The 18546-nt window shown below is 32.2% G+C and overlaps 1 protein-coding gene and 1 non-coding gene across 2 annotated transcripts; both read left to right on the forward strand.

Annotated features, from left to right (window-relative positions):
- The first annotated feature begins 861 nt into the window (after positions 1 to 861).
- Positions 862 to 2962, forward strand: LOC113780094. The gene is made up of 2 exons (XM_027325912.1): positions 862 to 967; positions 1217 to 2962. The coding sequence occupies exons 1-2, from the start codon at positions 862 to 864 to the stop codon at positions 2800 to 2802; spliced, it is 1692 nt and encodes a 563-aa protein (XP_027181713.1). The 3' UTR covers positions 2803 to 2962.
- Positions 2963 to 6337: 3375 nt separating this feature from the next.
- Positions 6338 to 6533, forward strand: LOC113781777. The gene has a single exon (XR_003469682.1). It is a non-coding gene; the product is annotated as a U2 spliceosomal RNA (small nuclear RNA).
- The last annotated feature ends 12013 nt before the right edge of the window (positions 6534 to 18546 follow it).

Here is an 18546-nt window from a genome sequence, read left to right on the forward strand (position 1 = left end):
TGAAGAAGTGGGGAGGGGGTTAAAGAGGGATTTGAACCCTAGAACGTCTAGTTCATGAAACTTCAATTTTAGCTAGCAGAATGTATTAATAATCTTGCTTACGAAAAAAGAAAATAATCCTTTGTGTAAAACTTAGAGCATATGTCCCTTTTCTTCTATGAAGAGTGGCTTCGTTGACAGGTAGAATTAATGATTTTTAAACGATTCAAGAAAAAGTGTTTAACATTTAGCTTCTAATTATAAGGGGTAATTGAGGACATTTAATTAACTTTATAGTCTCATAAATCTCAGCCGGATCTCGAGGAAGCATATGCAAAAGACTTTTGTTTCCCCATAATTAGATGTCTAAACCAAAATTTTTAGGAACTTAAGCACATGATCCAGCTAAGTAATTGGAGAGAATGGAATCAATGCAGATCTGGCCCTCCAATGGATTGAGGACTACGTGCATTGCTTTACTTTAGCAAATAATTAGACAAAAGAGATTGGAATTTATTCTTTTCTCTTTTCATTTAAGCATCAAGAGCAAGGCTGGTGTTTTTGCTTTAGTTTTGCAATGCATTCGAGTCAAATTGTGCTTGCTACAAATTAATTAATTACCAACGTGTATTACCACTCGTCCTGCTTAATTTTCCCACGTGAAAATCACCATCAATAATTCTCGAGTGCATAAATTTATAGGATCATTGACTCGCACGGCAAAATGATTGGTGGCCTGTGTTTTTGCAGGGACCGATCTAACTATTGGGATATTTGACTTTAGCCATCTAACTTTTATCCAGACCTCGTTTGTTGCTTTATATATAGAAACTGAAGCCTCCTCTATACTTCTCCTACACCACCTTGAAAACGTTATTAAAAATGGGAAACCGTCTCCCAGCCACCTCTTCCTCAGAAAAACAAAGCAAATCCTTGCCCATTGACACCATCTTCAAGTTCCCCTCTTCAATGCCCAAATGGCCATCAGGTTCTAATCAATTCATCTTCTTGTTTTCTTTCATTTCTAGACATTTCAAGAAAAGTTAAAAGCATATGTGCATGGTCCACTAAGTCTCTAGTCTTCTTAGCTTATAATAGAAATTTGACCATGAAGCTACGATATGATTGTTCAATTGACTATCTTCATTTGGCCAATTTGATTTTATTTCTCCTAGATGTAGATTTGTATATATTTCCTTTTCATTACTTGACTAATGCATTTGAGCTTGAATGACAGGAGGTGGCTTTGCAAGTGATTATATTGATCTAGGTGGGCTCCAAGTGCACCAAACATCAACCTTCAACAAAGTTTGGACCATTTATGGAGGAGGACCAGATGATCTTGGTGCAACATTTTATGAGCCATCCCAAATTCCAGATGGATTTTTCATGCTCGGATCCTACAGCCAGCCTAACAATCAACCCTTTTTTGGTTGGATTCTTGTTGCAAAAGACACCTCCAGTGATCAATCATCAAGCAATGAAACTCTCAAGAAACCAACTGACTACACTCTAGTCTGGAGCAGTGAGTCCTTGAAGACCAGCCAAGATGGCCATGGCTACATTTGGTTGCCAGTAGCACCTGATGGCTACAGAGCTGTTGGCTATGTCGTGACCGCGACACCGGACAAGCCTTCTCTTGATAAAGTCCGATGTGTTATCTCTGAACTCACTGATAAATGTGAATCTGAAAACTGGATTTGGGGCCAAGGCAAAACAAGCAGTGCTAGTGATTTCAATGTGTACAGTTCAAGGCCTAGTGGTAGAGGGATACAAGCGCAAGGCGTCGGTGTTAATACGTTCATAGTCAAGAATGGATCAGATGATAATTCTTCTTCAACAACCATAGCTTGTTTGAAGAATAACAACTTCAGCAATTTTTCATCCATGCCTAATTTGCAACAGGTTGAAGCACTATTCCAGGCATATTCTCCTTGGTTGTTCTTTCACCCCAAGGAAACTTACCTTCCCTCATCAGTCAATTGGTATTTTGAGAACGGTGCATTATTGTATACCAAGGGAGAGGAGCCAAATCCTGTTGCCATCCAATATAATGGTGCCAACCTTCCCCAAGGCGAATCCAATGATGGAGCATACTGGCTGGACCTACCTGTTGACAAAAACGCCAAAGAAAGAGTCAAGAAAGGAGATTTACAAAGTGCTGAGGTGTATCTCCAGATTAAACCTATGTTAGGTGCAACATTTACAGACATTGCAATTTGGATTTTTTACCCATTTAATGGTCCTGGAACGGCTAAACTCGGAATAATCGACATCCCATTAGGCCGAACTGGCGAACATATTGGAGATTGGGAGCATTTGACACTAAGAATCAGCAATTTCAATGGGATTTTGTACAAAGTTTATTTTTCAGAACATAGCAAAGGAATATGGGTAGATGCACCACTACTTGAGTTCCATGATGGTACTAATAAACCAGTCGCATATTCGGCATTGAGTGGCCATCCAAACTATCCAAAACCAGGGCTTGTTTTGCAAGGGGCAGGTGATGTTGGAATAAGAAATGATGCAGCAAAGAGTGACAAGTTTTTGGACACAGGAGCAAAGTATTCAATAGTTTCAGCTGAGAATCTTGGCTTGGGAATTGTTGAGCCACCATGGCTGAACTATTTGAGAAAATGGGGTCCTAATATTGTTTATGAGCCTGGGGTTGAAGCTCAGAAAGTCGAAAGATTGTTGCCTCAAAATCTAAAACCTGCATTTGCCAGATTGGTGAAGATATTGCCTAACGAATTTTATGGGGAGGATGGTCCTACTGGTCCAAAGGTGAAAGGTAGTTGGAGTGGGGATGAAGGATCGTAAAAGAAGGCCAATTAAAGACTTAGAGCCCACATTTCAAAGTATCGCAATGCCATTAAAATGAGATGCTTTCAGTATTTCCTTTGTTATTGCAATATTGATTCTTCATTGGAAATATCCGTTCTTTTTATGTTTGGCTTGTAATTTGTTGGACAAATAAATGATAAGAAATACTTTTACGTATTTTTCTTTTCAAAATTGTGACTAAATTAAGCGAAATGTTTTCCAAATGAAAGAACTTTTTCTTCTTCTTACCTTCGTTAGTATTAAAAAAAAAACAGAAATTATGCAAACATTATACTCTGCAGTTACATTAGGAGCCTTGTTTTTTCACATTCTTCTAACTAATTTGCCACTCCATTGTCCAATCTTCATCAAATTAACACAGAAGTTTATGAGGGTGAAATAATAAAAATACTAATAATTATTGTAATTCGTAAACTCGTCAAAATTTTATATTATTTCAACTGTCAGCCTCTTACTGGTCGATGAAGTTTTTATTTTTATTTTTTTGGATAACAGAAGACTAAGTTTGCATTACTTCAAATACTTCAAATGGTAGACTCGTCACAAAGAGTGCATGTAAAAAAGTATTTATTCCTGCCCATTTTTTGCTAAGCATATAACCAAAAAGAAAATTTATATGCTCAAAAAATTATAACATTTTATATCAAATTTGAATTTGGCAGGACAATATACATCCCATACTTGAAATTCCATTTGTTTGGATTGTAGTTATTCGCAGAAAAATTTTTATATTTTTCGTGAACACATTTCTCAATCGCCATTTTGCTTCACATATATCAAATTGCTATACTATCTTTTTCTACAAAAACTCCTAAATATAATAATCCAAAAAGGAACTCAAAAAGTCTACGTACAAATACATTTCAGTGAAGTCTAGCCAGTAGCAGCCATTGACCATCCAATGTGGCCATTGGCTCTCAGAAGAGACATGCCTAACTATTTTAAAATTGCAAATTAATTGTGATGATACTGAAATTTGCCTGGATACTCAAATTTTTTTTTTTTTTTTTTTCAGTTGGGGGTATTCGGGACCACCCGACTAGTCCCACCAACCCTAAGGAGAGCGGGTCCCACCGATCCCCAGGAAGTTACCACGAGCCGCCCAAGCTTTGAATCGAACCCAGGACCGGCGCCTTAACTAAGGAACGCGAAGTCCGCCCAAGCAACCCGCGGGGGGATGGATACTCAAATTGAAAGAATAAATCGTGTAAGTCAGTGGTGATCCACGTGGGACAAGTATTCTCATCTTCATTATCGTATTGGTTTTTTTAATTCTTGATTTATTAATTTTTATTCTCTTTCAGTAGCAGTTAAGCTACCTCTAGAATAATAAATTGCTAGAAGAATTGTAAGTATACATTGGTAATGAACAATAGAAAACAATAAAAGTATGACTTATTTAATGAAAAATAAACAATAAACAGTAGAGCTCTGAATAAATACAAGGGAATACTCAGTCAATAGTTGAATAAAAATATAGAAAAAAGGCAGTCACTGAATAGCAGCCACATTTTGTGAGTTCTAGTCCCACATCGGGGAAGGGGTTGGGGTTTGCTGGGTAGATAAGTCTCCTGGGGCTGCTCCAAGAGTTGCCGGCTTTTGGAGTATGCTCTGGGGTTTAGGTTTGTTGAGTCAGTAAAAGTCAATTGACTTCTTGACAGAAAAAGAATAGCAGCCACATTTGGGTACTTTCTTTTTCTTATGGTCCTAAACATGGTCCTTTCATAGATAACCACATTCTTAATTGGAAAAAAGAAAAAAATATTGTTATTGCTTATATATGCATCGAAGAGGCCATTTAATATTTATTCTATTTTTACAGGGACAATACATTTTATTTTTTTCATAACAAATACTTATGTTTGAGTGTTTGTAATTGCACTCCCTTTTTTTTTTTGCATTGTGCATAAGTAACAACAATCCCGCATATTTCTTGGACAAGCATAGGAATACGATACTCCAAATTGTGAGTGAGAAATTAATTAATTTCACTTAACATGTGTCCCATTTAATTATCCCTTAATATGTGTGGAAAATTTTAAGTAACGAACTTTCACTTGACCTCCTAAATCTTCGACAACATTAGTAATACAATATTAAATTTCTCTTTACATCTCTTTTCTTGCCCTCATTCTTACTAGACACCACATAATCACATTCTACTTGATGTATATGGGCCACTAGAATTTTGTCCGTGCATATATTGCACGAGGTAACAATTTAATGGAAATGCGTGATATTATTTTAGTTGCATTTGGGATGTCAATGTATTTTAAAGAATTATGATCAAATGGAGAAATTTTTAAAAATTAAATAAACAAATAATTGAAGTGAATATTAATTATCTATTATTGTATAAATTTATTTTACAATGATAAGCAAAGAGGTATTTGTTGTAAATTTAGCGACTCCAAACCTAAAAGTGTAATTTCATAATATTAAAAATATTATATTTAATAAGGCTCATCAAGGCTATGAGATTCTAGCCCTAATTCAACAATTTATCTAGTTCATTTTCTTCAATTAGTTTGATGAAAAATAGCAAATTATATATCGAATCAATATTGGTTATCAATTATCTCCATTTGGCTACTTAATTTCTGCTTTTTTTAATGAATCCTAATAATTGAAATTAACGAATTTGACCAAGCTAACATGTCTGTTTGGATTGTGAATTATTAGAGATATTTTTACTGTAGAACTTTTTGTGATGTGATGTATGTGAGATAAAAAGGTAATTGGGAAGGTAAAAAGGTGTATTGAAAATTGTAATGATGATGTAAGCAAATAAATTTGGGGAAATAAAGCCCAATCCAAACAAATTGTTTTTTTTAATAAATGTTTTTTAATATAAATAGAAAGGTTCGAACATGAGATCTCTCACTTACACTCGCTTCTCTCGAATCACACAATCCCTCCATTGTTTGGTTACTTATTACTTTAGCATTAAATGTTAGACCTCAAGTATTTTGACCATAAAGAGGAAAAAGTTGTAAACATATGTTACAATTTCAAGGCTTACGCATACAGTGTTGCCATAGACCTTGTGATGGTCCATTTAACTTCTTATATGTTCAATGGCTCGTACCAAAAGAATTTTCAATCACCATTTTATCTCAAATATATCACATCACAAAAAGTATTACAATATTACTTCAAATAATTTTTTCAAATAATCTCCTTTCCAAGCAAAAACATAAATATTCCATCGTTTAAAAGCGGTATAAAATTTGCCGCATCCTCGGCAGTAGAATCCCAAAAACTTGAGCCTCAATAGAAGATTTTACAATTGATTGCGAAGTAAATCAAACAAATCAAAATGCAAAATTTATACTCGTGAGGAATTTTGGAGTCATGGGACCAATAGAAGCCATTTAATCTCTTCCCCTTTAAAGCACCGCCAAAAACTTGAGGAGGGTGGATGCAACGTTATTAATCCCACATCGGCCAACGAGAGGAAGAGTCGGCAATAGCGAGGCTATAAATAATGTAACCCAATACAAAGAAAAGCATACCTTTCTCGGCCTTTTGGCTAAGATCAAGTGTAGTATCTGTTCTTATCAGTTTAATATCTGATACGTGGGCCATCGGCCCACACGATATTAACTCAATGTTTTAAAGGGGAGAGCCCAGTTCGGTAGCTTGCTACCGGGGTTCTCGAGCGTCGCCTTGGCGTGGCACTAAAGCCTGGGCCTGGCGCACCCTACCAAGTCTAGTTGAAAACTTGTTTGCGAAGAAGCCCAGCTAAGTGGGCTAGCTTTTGCAACGACAAAATTTAGTTAATCATTTGCAAGATTTGGAAGGGAAGGTAGCTCCACATTCATCTCAAATTTTAGATATGGTACCCGGCTTTTAGTTTCAAACTATTTCTTGGCCTAAGAAAAGTAAAAATTCTCTCTATAAATATATTTGAGTCCTTTAGTTTTAAGTAGAACTGTTAAATGGAACGAGCAGTTTGATTGCTCGATGAGGCTCGAGCTCGTTAATTATGATAAATTAGTGGAGCTCGAGATATGTTTGTTTAATTAATAAGTTGAGTAAATTCAATTCATTTGTTATCTTGTTTAATTAATAAGTCAAGTAAATTCAATTCATTTGTTATCTGTAGTTCGATTAGACTTGATAAAGAAGAATATATGTGTTATTTATTTTACAATTCAAAAGTATAAAAATTAAAAATTATAGATTTTTATTAGGGTTAATTTGCACGACCTCGTGCAAGCTCGGCTCGTTTGTGATAAACAAGCTCGGCTCGTTTGTGATAAACAAGCTCGGCTCAATATATCTAACAATATATTGAGGTTGTAGCAAAAGCATTTTGTTGTGGCTAATTGTTTTGTTGGCTATGCTTTTGCTAATTGTTCTACTCTTAATTGGGCACATAAAACATAATTGTGCAACAAGTTTAACATATAAATTTTTCATCATTCTATTCAAATTACTTCTTTGGCCGGGGAGTGCCAAATGCTGTGGTTGATAAGTGCCGTGGACGAATTAGCCATTGGCACTGATCTTATTGCCCCTAGCAAAGGAGATGAAATAGGGATACGTGGGTGAAGAAGTCGGCTCCATTTGATTTTTAAGAATTTGCACATAAAGGGAATAACAAGATAGCTGTTAATGTTGTTTATCTACAAAAAGTAACTGTAAATCACGACATTCCTTAACGATATATACAAATATGAGAATTTCTAAAATCAAGAAAGTCTGTTATTTTTTAGTTTATTTCTGTCGCTCAAGTCATACATCGGTTGATATATGATTTTCCTTAAAATACTTACTTTGACGCATGTCGTTTAGTATATAATATTTCCATGGGTTAGTAGCTAGTAGCTAGCAAGAGGTGAGAGATGAAGTAACAGAGACCTTCAACCTTGATCCCTAATTAGCTTGAGGTTAACAATTACACGCCAAGATTTTAGTTCTTTGTCCCATATTACAGTGTCATTACATTCGATGCTCGTCATTTTCTTGAAGACGTGGGAATACTCAGTCAATAATTGAATAAAAATATAGAAAAAAGGCAGCACGGAATAGCAGCTACATATGGGTACTTTCTTTTTCTTATGGCTCTTAAACATTATCCTTTCATAGATAACGACATTCTTAATTGGAAAAAGAAAAAATTATTGTTATTGCTTATATATGCATCGAAGAGGTCAATCATTTAATATTTATTCCATATTTATAGGCAGAATAATTGATATTTTTTTCATAACAAATACTTATGGGATGGGGCTAAATCCACGTTACCTCAATCTAAATCCACACCCCTAGCATTAAGATGACAATAAAGTCCTTAGGAGATTTATAGAAACTTTTTTCAATACAAAGCTTTTTTTCATATAGCAAGAGATGTTTAAAAAACTAATCACAAATTTTAATTAATCAAAATTGTTTGATACCATCATCTTAGTTATTGATCCGGTGTTTTCTAGAATTATACTTAAATCAACTTTGAAGTACAATGCACCAAAAAGGTAAAAATATTTTCTTAACACAATTAAAAAAAAAAAAAATCTCTCATCTCCTTTTACATGATAAAAAGAGATAAAAACATTTTCTTCACCAACTAAGGGAAAAAAAATAAATGCCATCAAAGTGAATTAAAAAAATATTAGAAATTTTCAGATCATTCATAATGGTGTAAATTTTAAATGCAAATTGGTATCATCTATTTTCACCAAAAAAGACTATTTTTTGATGGAAAAAGTTTCTTCCTATAAATCCTATGGGTTTTTGGGTCAATTTAGTTATAAGGGTGTGGGTTTAGATTGTGGAGGTGTGGATTTAGCCCCACCCATACTTATGTTTGAGTGTTTGTCACTGCACTCTTTTTAGCATTGTGCATAATTAACAACAATCCCCCATATTTCTTGGAAAAGCATAGGAATACGATACTCAAAATTGTAAGTGAGAAATTAATTAATTTCACTTAACATGTGTCCCATTTAATTATCCCTTAATATGTGTGGAAAATTTTAAGTTACAAACTTTCACTTGATCTCCTAAATCTTGGACAACCTTAGTAATACGATATTAAATTTCTCTTTACATCTCTTTTCTTGCCCTCATTCTTACGTAGACACCACATAATCACATTCTAATTGATGCATGTATGCTACTAGAATTTTGTCCGTGCACGTATTGCACGAGGTAACAATTTAATGGAAATGCGTGATATTATTTTAGTTGCATTTGAGATGTCAATGTATTTTAAAGTATTATGATCAAATGGAGAAATTTTTAAAAATTAAGTAAACAAATAAGTGAAGCAAATATTAATTATGTATTATTGCGTAAATTTATTTTATAATGATAAGCAAAGAGGTAATTGTTGTAAATTTAACGACCCCAAACCGAAAAGCGTTTGGTAATTTCATAATATTAAAATATTATATTCAATAAGGCTCATCAAGGCTATGAAATTGTACCCCTAATTCAACCGTTTATCTAGTTCATTTTCTTCAATTTGTTTGATGGTCAATAGCAAATTATATGACGAATCAATATTGGTTATCTATTATCTCCATTTGGCTACTTAATTTCTTCTTTTTTATTTAGTGAATCGTAATAACTGAAATTAACGAATTTGACCAACCTAACGGTGCTTGGTTACTTATTGCTTTGGTATTAAATGTTAGATCCCAAGTATTTTGACCATAAAGAGGAAAAAGTTGTAAACATATGTTACAATTTCAAGGCTTACGATACAATGTTGTCATAGAACTTTGTGATGGTCCTTTTAACTTCTTATATGTTCAATGGCTCGTACCAAAAGAATTTACAATCACCATTTTATCTCAAACATATTACATTACAAAAAGTATTATAATGTTACTTCAAATAATTTTTTTTCAAATAATCTCCTTTCCAACAAAAACATACATATTCCATCGTACCAAAAGAATTTTCAATCACCATTTTACCTCAAGTATATCATATCATAAAAAGTATTACAATGGGTCTGTTTGGATTAAGAGGTTTTCAAAAAAAAATTTCAAATTTTGGGTCTGTTTGATAACATAAAAAAGTGTTGAAACTGAATCTTTTCAGACATTCAGATATTTTTGAGTGTTTGATAAATGAAAATCTATCTGCTGGATTTGTTAAGTAGTGCTGAACTTGTGTGTATTTTTTTTAGCACAAGAATTCTAACTGAATGTTTAATTCTGATAAGAATCAATAAAATTACTTCAACTACCTTATCTTATCTACCAAATCTATCCTTATTTGTTAATTATCCTCAAAATTTTTATCTAATTAAATAACCTGATATTCTATATCTAATGGTTTTCTATTTCTCTTTTCTTCCTTTTTAATGACTTTTACATCTTCTCCTTACTCCTCATATAATATATTTTTATTTTACATTAATTTGATTTAGAAATAAATATTGTCATTTTCATACCTGACAATTTTAAACTAATTAAATCATAGGTTCTATTTCTTTTTTAAATGAAAAGACATAAGGGCAAAATTGTTAAATTAGACTTATTAAGCATTCAGTTATAAATATTTATCAAATAGTATAAATAGATTTAGCATTAAAATTCATATATTCATATATTTCTTTTCAGTGCTTAAAATTCAGCAAATTAATTATTTCAATATTCAGATTTCAAAATTCAGACTTCAGAATTCAGATTCAGTTTATCAAACGGAACCTTTGTTTTGCTTGCATCATACACATAATTTCTAACCACCTTTTTATTTCACATACATCACATCGCAAAAAGTACTACAGTAATTATCTCAAATAAATATTTCAAATAATCTTCAATCCAAACAAACCCAATATGTTACTTCAAATAATTTTTTCAAATAATCTCCTTTCCAAGCACAAACATACATATTCCATCGTTTAAAGGCGGTATAAAATTTGCCGCATCCTCGGCAGTAGTATCCCAAAAACTTGAGCCTCAATAGAAGATTTTACAATTGATTGCGAAGTAAATCAAACAAATCAAAATGCAAAATTTATACTCGTGAGGAATTTTGGAGTCACGGGACCAATAGGAAGCCATTTAATCTCTTCCCCTTTAAAGCATTTGTTTCGGGTCCGTTTGTTTCGGGTGAAAATATTTTCCTAATTTCCCGTGTTTGGTTACACAAAAGTTACTGAAAACATTTTCCTATGTAAAATATTTTCACTCATCTTATGGAAAACAACTTCCCTTCCAAACTTACTGAAGTTGTTTTCTGAAATGCATGCATCCCGCCTGTAGTATGTTCCAAACTTACTGAAAACATCTTGTAGTATGTTATTTTTTTTTTTTTTTTAGTGTAAACAGGAGGACTCGAACCCAAAACCTCTTCCTTACACTCCCTCCCCCGTACCACCTAACCCAACCCAACCTTCCCCCTAGTATATTCAAAATAAAAAAAAAAATCTCATCCTGCTCATCCTATGCTAGTAATTAATTATGTATAATAGGGACATTCTTTTCTAGAGAAACTTTCAGCAGTGAGAGTGCAAGATATATGTCACAATAAGCATTGCATGTGATTGATATTTGAGACTAAATGACCAGCAATTTGTTTATTGCTTAAGAAGATATTTTTTATTCATATATACATTTCTCCAAGATTTTTTAAAGTTAAACAATGAGATAAATTTTCTTATTTTGCATGGGAAGAAGTATGTAGTTATCATGTGTAGAAAGTAAAGATAGAGATAAAAGTGAAAATATTTCAAAAGTTAAACAAACACCAGAAAAATGAAGTAAGAAAATATTTTCAATAAGCTAACCAAACACCTGAAAATGATGAAAGGGAAATGATTTTCATGAAAAATTACTTCTACGGAAAAATATTTTCCCAAGGAAAACATTTTACTTCCAACCAAACAGACCCTAAGTGACTCTCCCCTTACTTACTTAGAATGATACAAATTGTATAAATGGATGTGGATAACTAATTACTATATAATTCTAAAAGGAAGAGAATAAATATGAATAATTAATTATAGAATTCAAAAAAAAAAGAAAGATAATTAGAGAAAGTAAAGAGACGTAGATAAACAAACGAACAAGACATTGGGCCTGGATGCATCTTGGGTCTTAGATCTAGAAAACTTGTGGGATTGTTACACAAAAAGGATGAAAACGAAGATTTTGGTGGGCTTCATGTTACGTACGGTCGTCCATCACTCAATCTTTATGGGTAGAAATCTGGTGCTGAAGGTTAGCAACTCAGATCTTCTTCTCTAGAACCAGCCGCGGACCCCTTGAGGTCTTAGCTTTGACCAATAACGCAATAAGCAGTGTATTAATCAGTAGCCGCAAGTAGGAATGGATGATGACCTTTTGTGCGTCACGATCCAGCGTCATCAATGACGAATTGACCAGCGTAGTTGGACACGTAAACATCTTAGACTTGATCAATTTTTTTTTTCTCGATCAACCCGTAACTCCTACGCGATCCCGCGTGAATGGTCCAGCGATAGCACCTCCCACCGGTGACCGAGAGGTCCCAAGTTCGAGTCTCTGCTCTGCTGGATTCCTCCGCGCACATATCGTGCTTGGGCTGGGCTAGGGCGCCTGGCCAGGCCGCAGGGGATTAGTCGGGCCCCGTAAGAATTGACCCGGACACCCCCGTGTAGACAAAAAAAAAAAAAAAACCCCGTAACTCCTACACCAACCTACTACATTAGAGACCGCTCTAATCCTTGTGAGCGGAGGGTCTAATTGAATTAAGGGAGAAAATTCCAATTCTAAAATAAAGTAAAGAGGTGCACTAGTTTCAAATCTGGCTTCAAGTACAGAAGAAGTTTGAACCTTAACCTACTAAGTTTCAATTCATAGAGAGGAAGTTAAATTACTTGAACGTTTGCTCGGTATGCATGAAAACACCCCACTAAGGTATTGACCTGTATACAACCACTAAGCCAGCGGTTGGTTCAGTGGCCAGCACGAAGGGACTTTAAGTCTCTCTTTGGGCTGTAAATGGGATTTAAATCTCATTTACAGTAAAAAAAAATTCAAAAATTGTGTCATAACATTCCCTTATCTAGTCAGGCCTAGGGCTACTACTGAATCGAGTAACTTGACTCGAGTTCGCGATTGATCGAACTCGAGCTCGAGTTCTAGCTGCTTGATAGAAGCAACGGGTCGAGTTTAAGCTTCAATATTTTGCACTCTAAATCTCGACGAGCCTAATCGAGTTTTTTATAATATATATTTTAATTTTTATCATTGTGAAATGTCAATAATATCCTTATTTAAAATAATATATAAAATATTAATTTTTATTACGTGAGTTTGATGATTGAGCTCGAATAAGCTCGATTGAACTTGATTTGAATTGATTACATTTAATTAAACTCGAATTCGAGTTCGAACTCGAGTAACATAACGGCGAGCTCGATCTCGAGCTTAGTTATTTTACCTCGAGTCACTGCTCGAACTCGACTCGACTCGAACACAGCCCTAGTCAAGCCTCCTTAGGTTCTCCTGACCAGTATACGAATCAGGAAAGGGCACAATATGGCTGACGACCGCACTTGCGCTATCTCATCTTCTTCCCTGGTTTAGATTACACCCATTATCAAGTAGTAAGTACCAACTATTACACGTAATCTACTATCTACAGACACGCCATCTATTTATAAATTACAGTATAATAAATACTTATTCAACATATTTAGACGAGTTGACCGCTACAGAAATTTAAAGTTCATTAAAGGTAAATTAAGAGATAAAGTTTCTAAACTTGAAGTTAATCCAAAAGATGTTCAAGCTTAGAGGAAATTTATTCCCCTCGGTGTTTCCCCTTTTTATTTTTAAAATTTTTCCGACAATGGAGGACGGAACTTAAAGAAGTAGAGAGAAGGCAGGGGGCCTCTAAGCTTGTATATTTATTTCAAAACATTAATATCTGAACTCCTCCTTCAACGAGACATTTTGTAAACAATAATACTTTTAGTTTATTCGAATATAAGAAAAGTTTATTATAAACAGTACCTTAGGTAACGTTCAACAATTTTCATTTATGTTAGAAAATAGTCGCATTGTCATTCAACTAAATTGAATTAACTTTTTCTAGTGCAAAATCTAGGCTACATTGACCCAGCATCTAACTTCTAAAAAACTATTGGCTCCGTTTGGATTAGCTGTTTTTGGGTTTGTTTTTCAAAAACACCACTGTAGCATTTTGAATCTGAAAAACAAGTCCGTTTGGATTAGTTATTTTTGGGGTTGTTTTTCAAAAACTATATGAAAACTTTTACTGTAGATTTTTTTGGATTATTTTTAGAGGTATTTTTGAAACATATTTTTGAGTCTTGTTAGAATATTATAATTTTTATATTTTTATATAAATATACATTTATGCATTTATAATACATTTATATTTACAAATGTATAGATGTATATTATTATAAATGAATAAATTATAAATGAATATTATATAAATTATAAATTATAAATTTTATATTTTTATACAAATATGCATTTATAATACATTTATAGATATTTATAAATACATATATTTATATATTCATATAAAAATATATAAATGTATTATATTATATATAATACATAATATAAATATATTTATAAATGTATAAGTGTATATTATTATAGCTGTATAAATTATAAATGAATATTATAAATATATTATAAATTATAAGTGTATATTATTATAAATGTATAAATTAATATATTATAAATATATATTAATATTATGTAGAAATGTATTTATATAATTAATATAAATGTATATATGTATTGATATTATGTATAAATGTAAAATTAATATTATGTATATTAATATAAATGTATAAATGTATTATATTATATATAATACATAATATAAATGTATATTTAAATGTATAAGTGTATATTATTAAAAATGTATAAATTATAAATGATATTATATAAATGTATAAATTAATAAATTATAAATATATATTAATATTATGTAGAAATGTATTAATATAATTAATATAAATATATACATGTATTAATATTATGTATAAATGTAAAATTAATATTATGTATATTAATATAAATGTATAAATGTATTATATTATATATTATACATAATATAAATGTATATTATAAATATACATAAATATTTATATATTATATATAAATGTACATTTATATAAATGTATAATATATTATATATTATATTATATATAATTTATATAACTTATAATATTTATGTAAATATATTATAAATAAATAAAAATATATTATAAATAAAATAAAATATTTATAATATGTATGTATAAATATATAATATTAGAAATGTATAATATATATAATATACATTATTATTAATATAATTTATGTATAATATACATAATTGAAATATACATATTAATATATATTAATATATATTATAAAACAAAATTGAATAAATATATTTAAAAATTTATATATAAATAAATGTATTTATATAAATATATAATATTTATTTCAATTGATATAATATATATAATATTATACATAATTGAAATAAATATATTTATATTAATATAATATATATAATATACATAATTGAAATATACATATTAAAATACATAATTGAAATATATATATTAAAATATATGAAAATATAATTGAAATATTCATATTAAAATACATAATTAAAATATACAAATTGAAATATACTTATTAAAATATGCAAATTAAATATACATAATTGAAATATATTTGGAGTTGTTTTTGATATATTGTTTGGATATGGTGTTTTTTAAGTTGTTTTTGAAATACACATTACTGTAGCATTTGGAATGTGAAAAACAGTTTTTCAAAAACAGGTGCAAAAACACTCAATCCAAACGCAGCCATTGTTTGTTACTCCACCAAATAATTTCTCTATAACAAAATGATGCTATAATGATGCTATAAAGTTATACCTCGAAACTCATGTTTTTATGCTAAAGGCACAAACCACTTTTTTTAAGTATTAAAAAATGCATAGGCTTAAAACTACATTGACGTGTAATCGACTTTGAGAATCCTATGATGAAGGATTGAATCTAACTGTCTTATTAGTCTGGTTACAAAAGAAATTTCGAAGTATTGGCTAATCTAAAATGATAAGAGTATGGACAATACCTCTGTCATTGTTTGCACAAACAAAGTTTCCAAAATAGGGACCCGGCAAGGTTGCTGAAAGGAAATTTCCCTTGCAATAGTGGGGCTAATTGCTCAGATTATTGTTCAAAAAAAGAAAAACCGCAAGAATAATTGTGGTACGAAACTATGTAAGCCCAGCAGCCAAAAAAAAACAAAATCCCAGCAGCCCACATGCAACTTTTTAAAAACAAATAACATGGCTGCTGACAAAAAGCGAAAAAAAAAAAAAAAGACTCTGGCAATGGGTCAGATATTGGAAGCTTACAAACTTCATGATGAATTGTTCTGCTTCCATTATTACTCTTGATGCATTCTAGTCTGATTAGGACTGCAAACGAGTCGAACCGAGTCGAGTTTTGACCTAATCGAGTCGAGTCTCGACATAATTTCATTGAACTCGAACTCGAACTCGACGAGCTGACAATTTCAAACTCGAGCTCGAGTTCTAAAAAAATAAAAAATAAAAAATATATATAATATATATACTTAAAATAAAAAAATAAAAAATATATATATACTTAAAATAAAAAATATAAAAAAAATATATATATATATACTCGAGCTCGCGAGCCTGCTCACGAGCTAACGAGCTTAATATTTTGAACTCGAGTTCGAGTTCGAATTGAGCTTGACTCGAGCCGCTAAAATAAAAAAATAAAAAATATATATATATATATACTCGAGCTCGCGAGCCGACTCACGAACTAACGAGTTTAATATTTTGAACTCGAGTTCGAGCTCGAATTGAGCTTGACTCGAGCCGCTCGCGAGCGGCTCGGTTCGTTTGCAACCCTAAGTCTGATATTGATATCTAAATAATCCAAGATTGTAACCAAATGCTTGGCAATTGAAAATCTTTTGCTTTTTTCGAAAAAAAAAAAAACTTTTGATATACAATGGTGTATTAGCCTAAATCATTTTTGTCCATTTAACTACTATACCAACCTTACAATTTTTTTGCAACAGCTGCACTATACTACGGAAATTATTACGTCCAGCTATTGTGCTCCTTATCATTATTATTATTTGTCGGTTTTATCTTATCATTTTATTTTCTTTTAGTTTGTTAATTTGTTCATTTTTCAGCATTACTAATTTATGACAAATTTTAACGTCTTTTCCTACCTTTCCAAAATGAAATATTAAATTTACACATGAAAAAAAAATACTAGGGGTTCAAAAATTTGCATTAAATTTTTATGTTAATTTTTATAATACTTAGTTCAAATTTTTATATTCTTATTATTCAAATATTAAATAGTATGTAATTTTACGACATAGAGTACGGATGAAAAAAATTAATAATTAAGCTTATTTAGCATTATAAGTAAATATTTAAAACTAATGATGGATGCAAATGATGGTATAAATTGATAACTTAGTTAGCAAAAATGAATTCAAATGAGTTTGCAAAACTGAATTCATGGAGATTGATGGGTTAACTTTGAATAAAACTAGAACCGATGAAGGGAGAATCTACAATCCATTCCCGCATATCATATTGGAAGCAACTGCAGGAACCATCAAAATAGGGACCCATCATCTAACATCCCCACTTTTTTTTTCCAGTTTTGATGATGGTTGTTGGCCTGTGTCAAGCCGACAGCCATCATATTTTTAGTGCAAATTATCCGGTTGGCCACTAAACTTTTGCGATCGTCGAGCTTTAGTCACTCAACTATTAAAAGTCTGGTTTTGGCCACTAAAATGTATAAAGTTAAAACGCGAGGCCATTCTGTTACATTTGGCCGTTAAGTTCGCAGATATGTCTGTCTGCGCAATTTCCAAGACAAAAGGAAGGGTCAATATAGGAAGTTCAACATCCACTTGTACCTCTTGTTACCCTCTTCATAGGTCGACCCAACAAGCTCTATCTCTCCACTCTTCTGTCACACCTTCTCCGTCCAAAACAAGGCCTCTCCAAGTCTGCTCCGCCAGTCCTAGATATGCTGCAGTGGAAGAAAGATGCGTTCATACAGCTCAAACCCCAACACTGAGGTCTAATTACCACCAGTACAGCGGTGGTAGCTTGCACCAACAATCCAGAGGCATGACCAGTGCGGTGCCTAATTACATGGCCGCAACAGAATCTACTAAAGAAGAGATTGTTGTTCCCTGTCCCAGACCCATATGGTGCAGGCACGAGCTACAGAGATTATATGAGAAGCCCAAGCTTTAAAAGTGCTTGTGGAGTGCATTTGGGGTTTGAACGGCAATCTAATTATTCATCTTGCTACACCAAGAGTCTGACAGCAGGAGAGATTTCACCTTCTTCGACTGGCGACTTGAGAAAGTGGTTGAGGTGATTGAAGGGGATGAAGAGAAAAGCTTCGATCGAGCATTAGATTTGGAGGGCCCTCGTAATCTGTACTATTTGCTTCTTCAACTCCCAATTTGACTGCGTATTTTTTGCCTAGTTCCAGTTATATTTATGTCCCCGCTTTGCTCATCAGCTTTTAATTCATTTGAACTTCCTAAATTGACCCTGTATTTTGTCTTTAAAATCGCGCGGATAGACAGATCTGCGAACTTAACGGCCAAATATAACAGAATGGTCTCGCGTTTTAATTTGATACATTTTAGTGGTTAAAACCAAACATTTAATAGTTGAGTGATCAAAACTCGACGA

The sequence above is a fragment of the Coffea eugenioides genome, chromosome 8, assembly GCF_003713205.1.
Source record: "Coffea eugenioides isolate CCC68of chromosome 8, Ceug_1.0, whole genome shotgun sequence".
In the NCBI taxonomy this organism is placed as follows: domain Eukaryota; kingdom Viridiplantae; phylum Streptophyta; class Magnoliopsida; order Gentianales; family Rubiaceae; genus Coffea; species Coffea eugenioides.

Bases quoted from the DNA above. Each gene is read 5' to 3' on its own strand.
- LOC113780094 (XM_027325912.1), top strand. From the start codon at position 862: ATGGGAAACCGTCTCCCAGCCACCTCTTCCTCAGAAAAACAAAGCAAA. The intron at 968-1,216 runs GTTCTAATCAAT...CTTGAATGACAG, and splicing joins AATGCCCAAATGGCCATCAG to GAGGTGGCTTTGCAAGTGAT.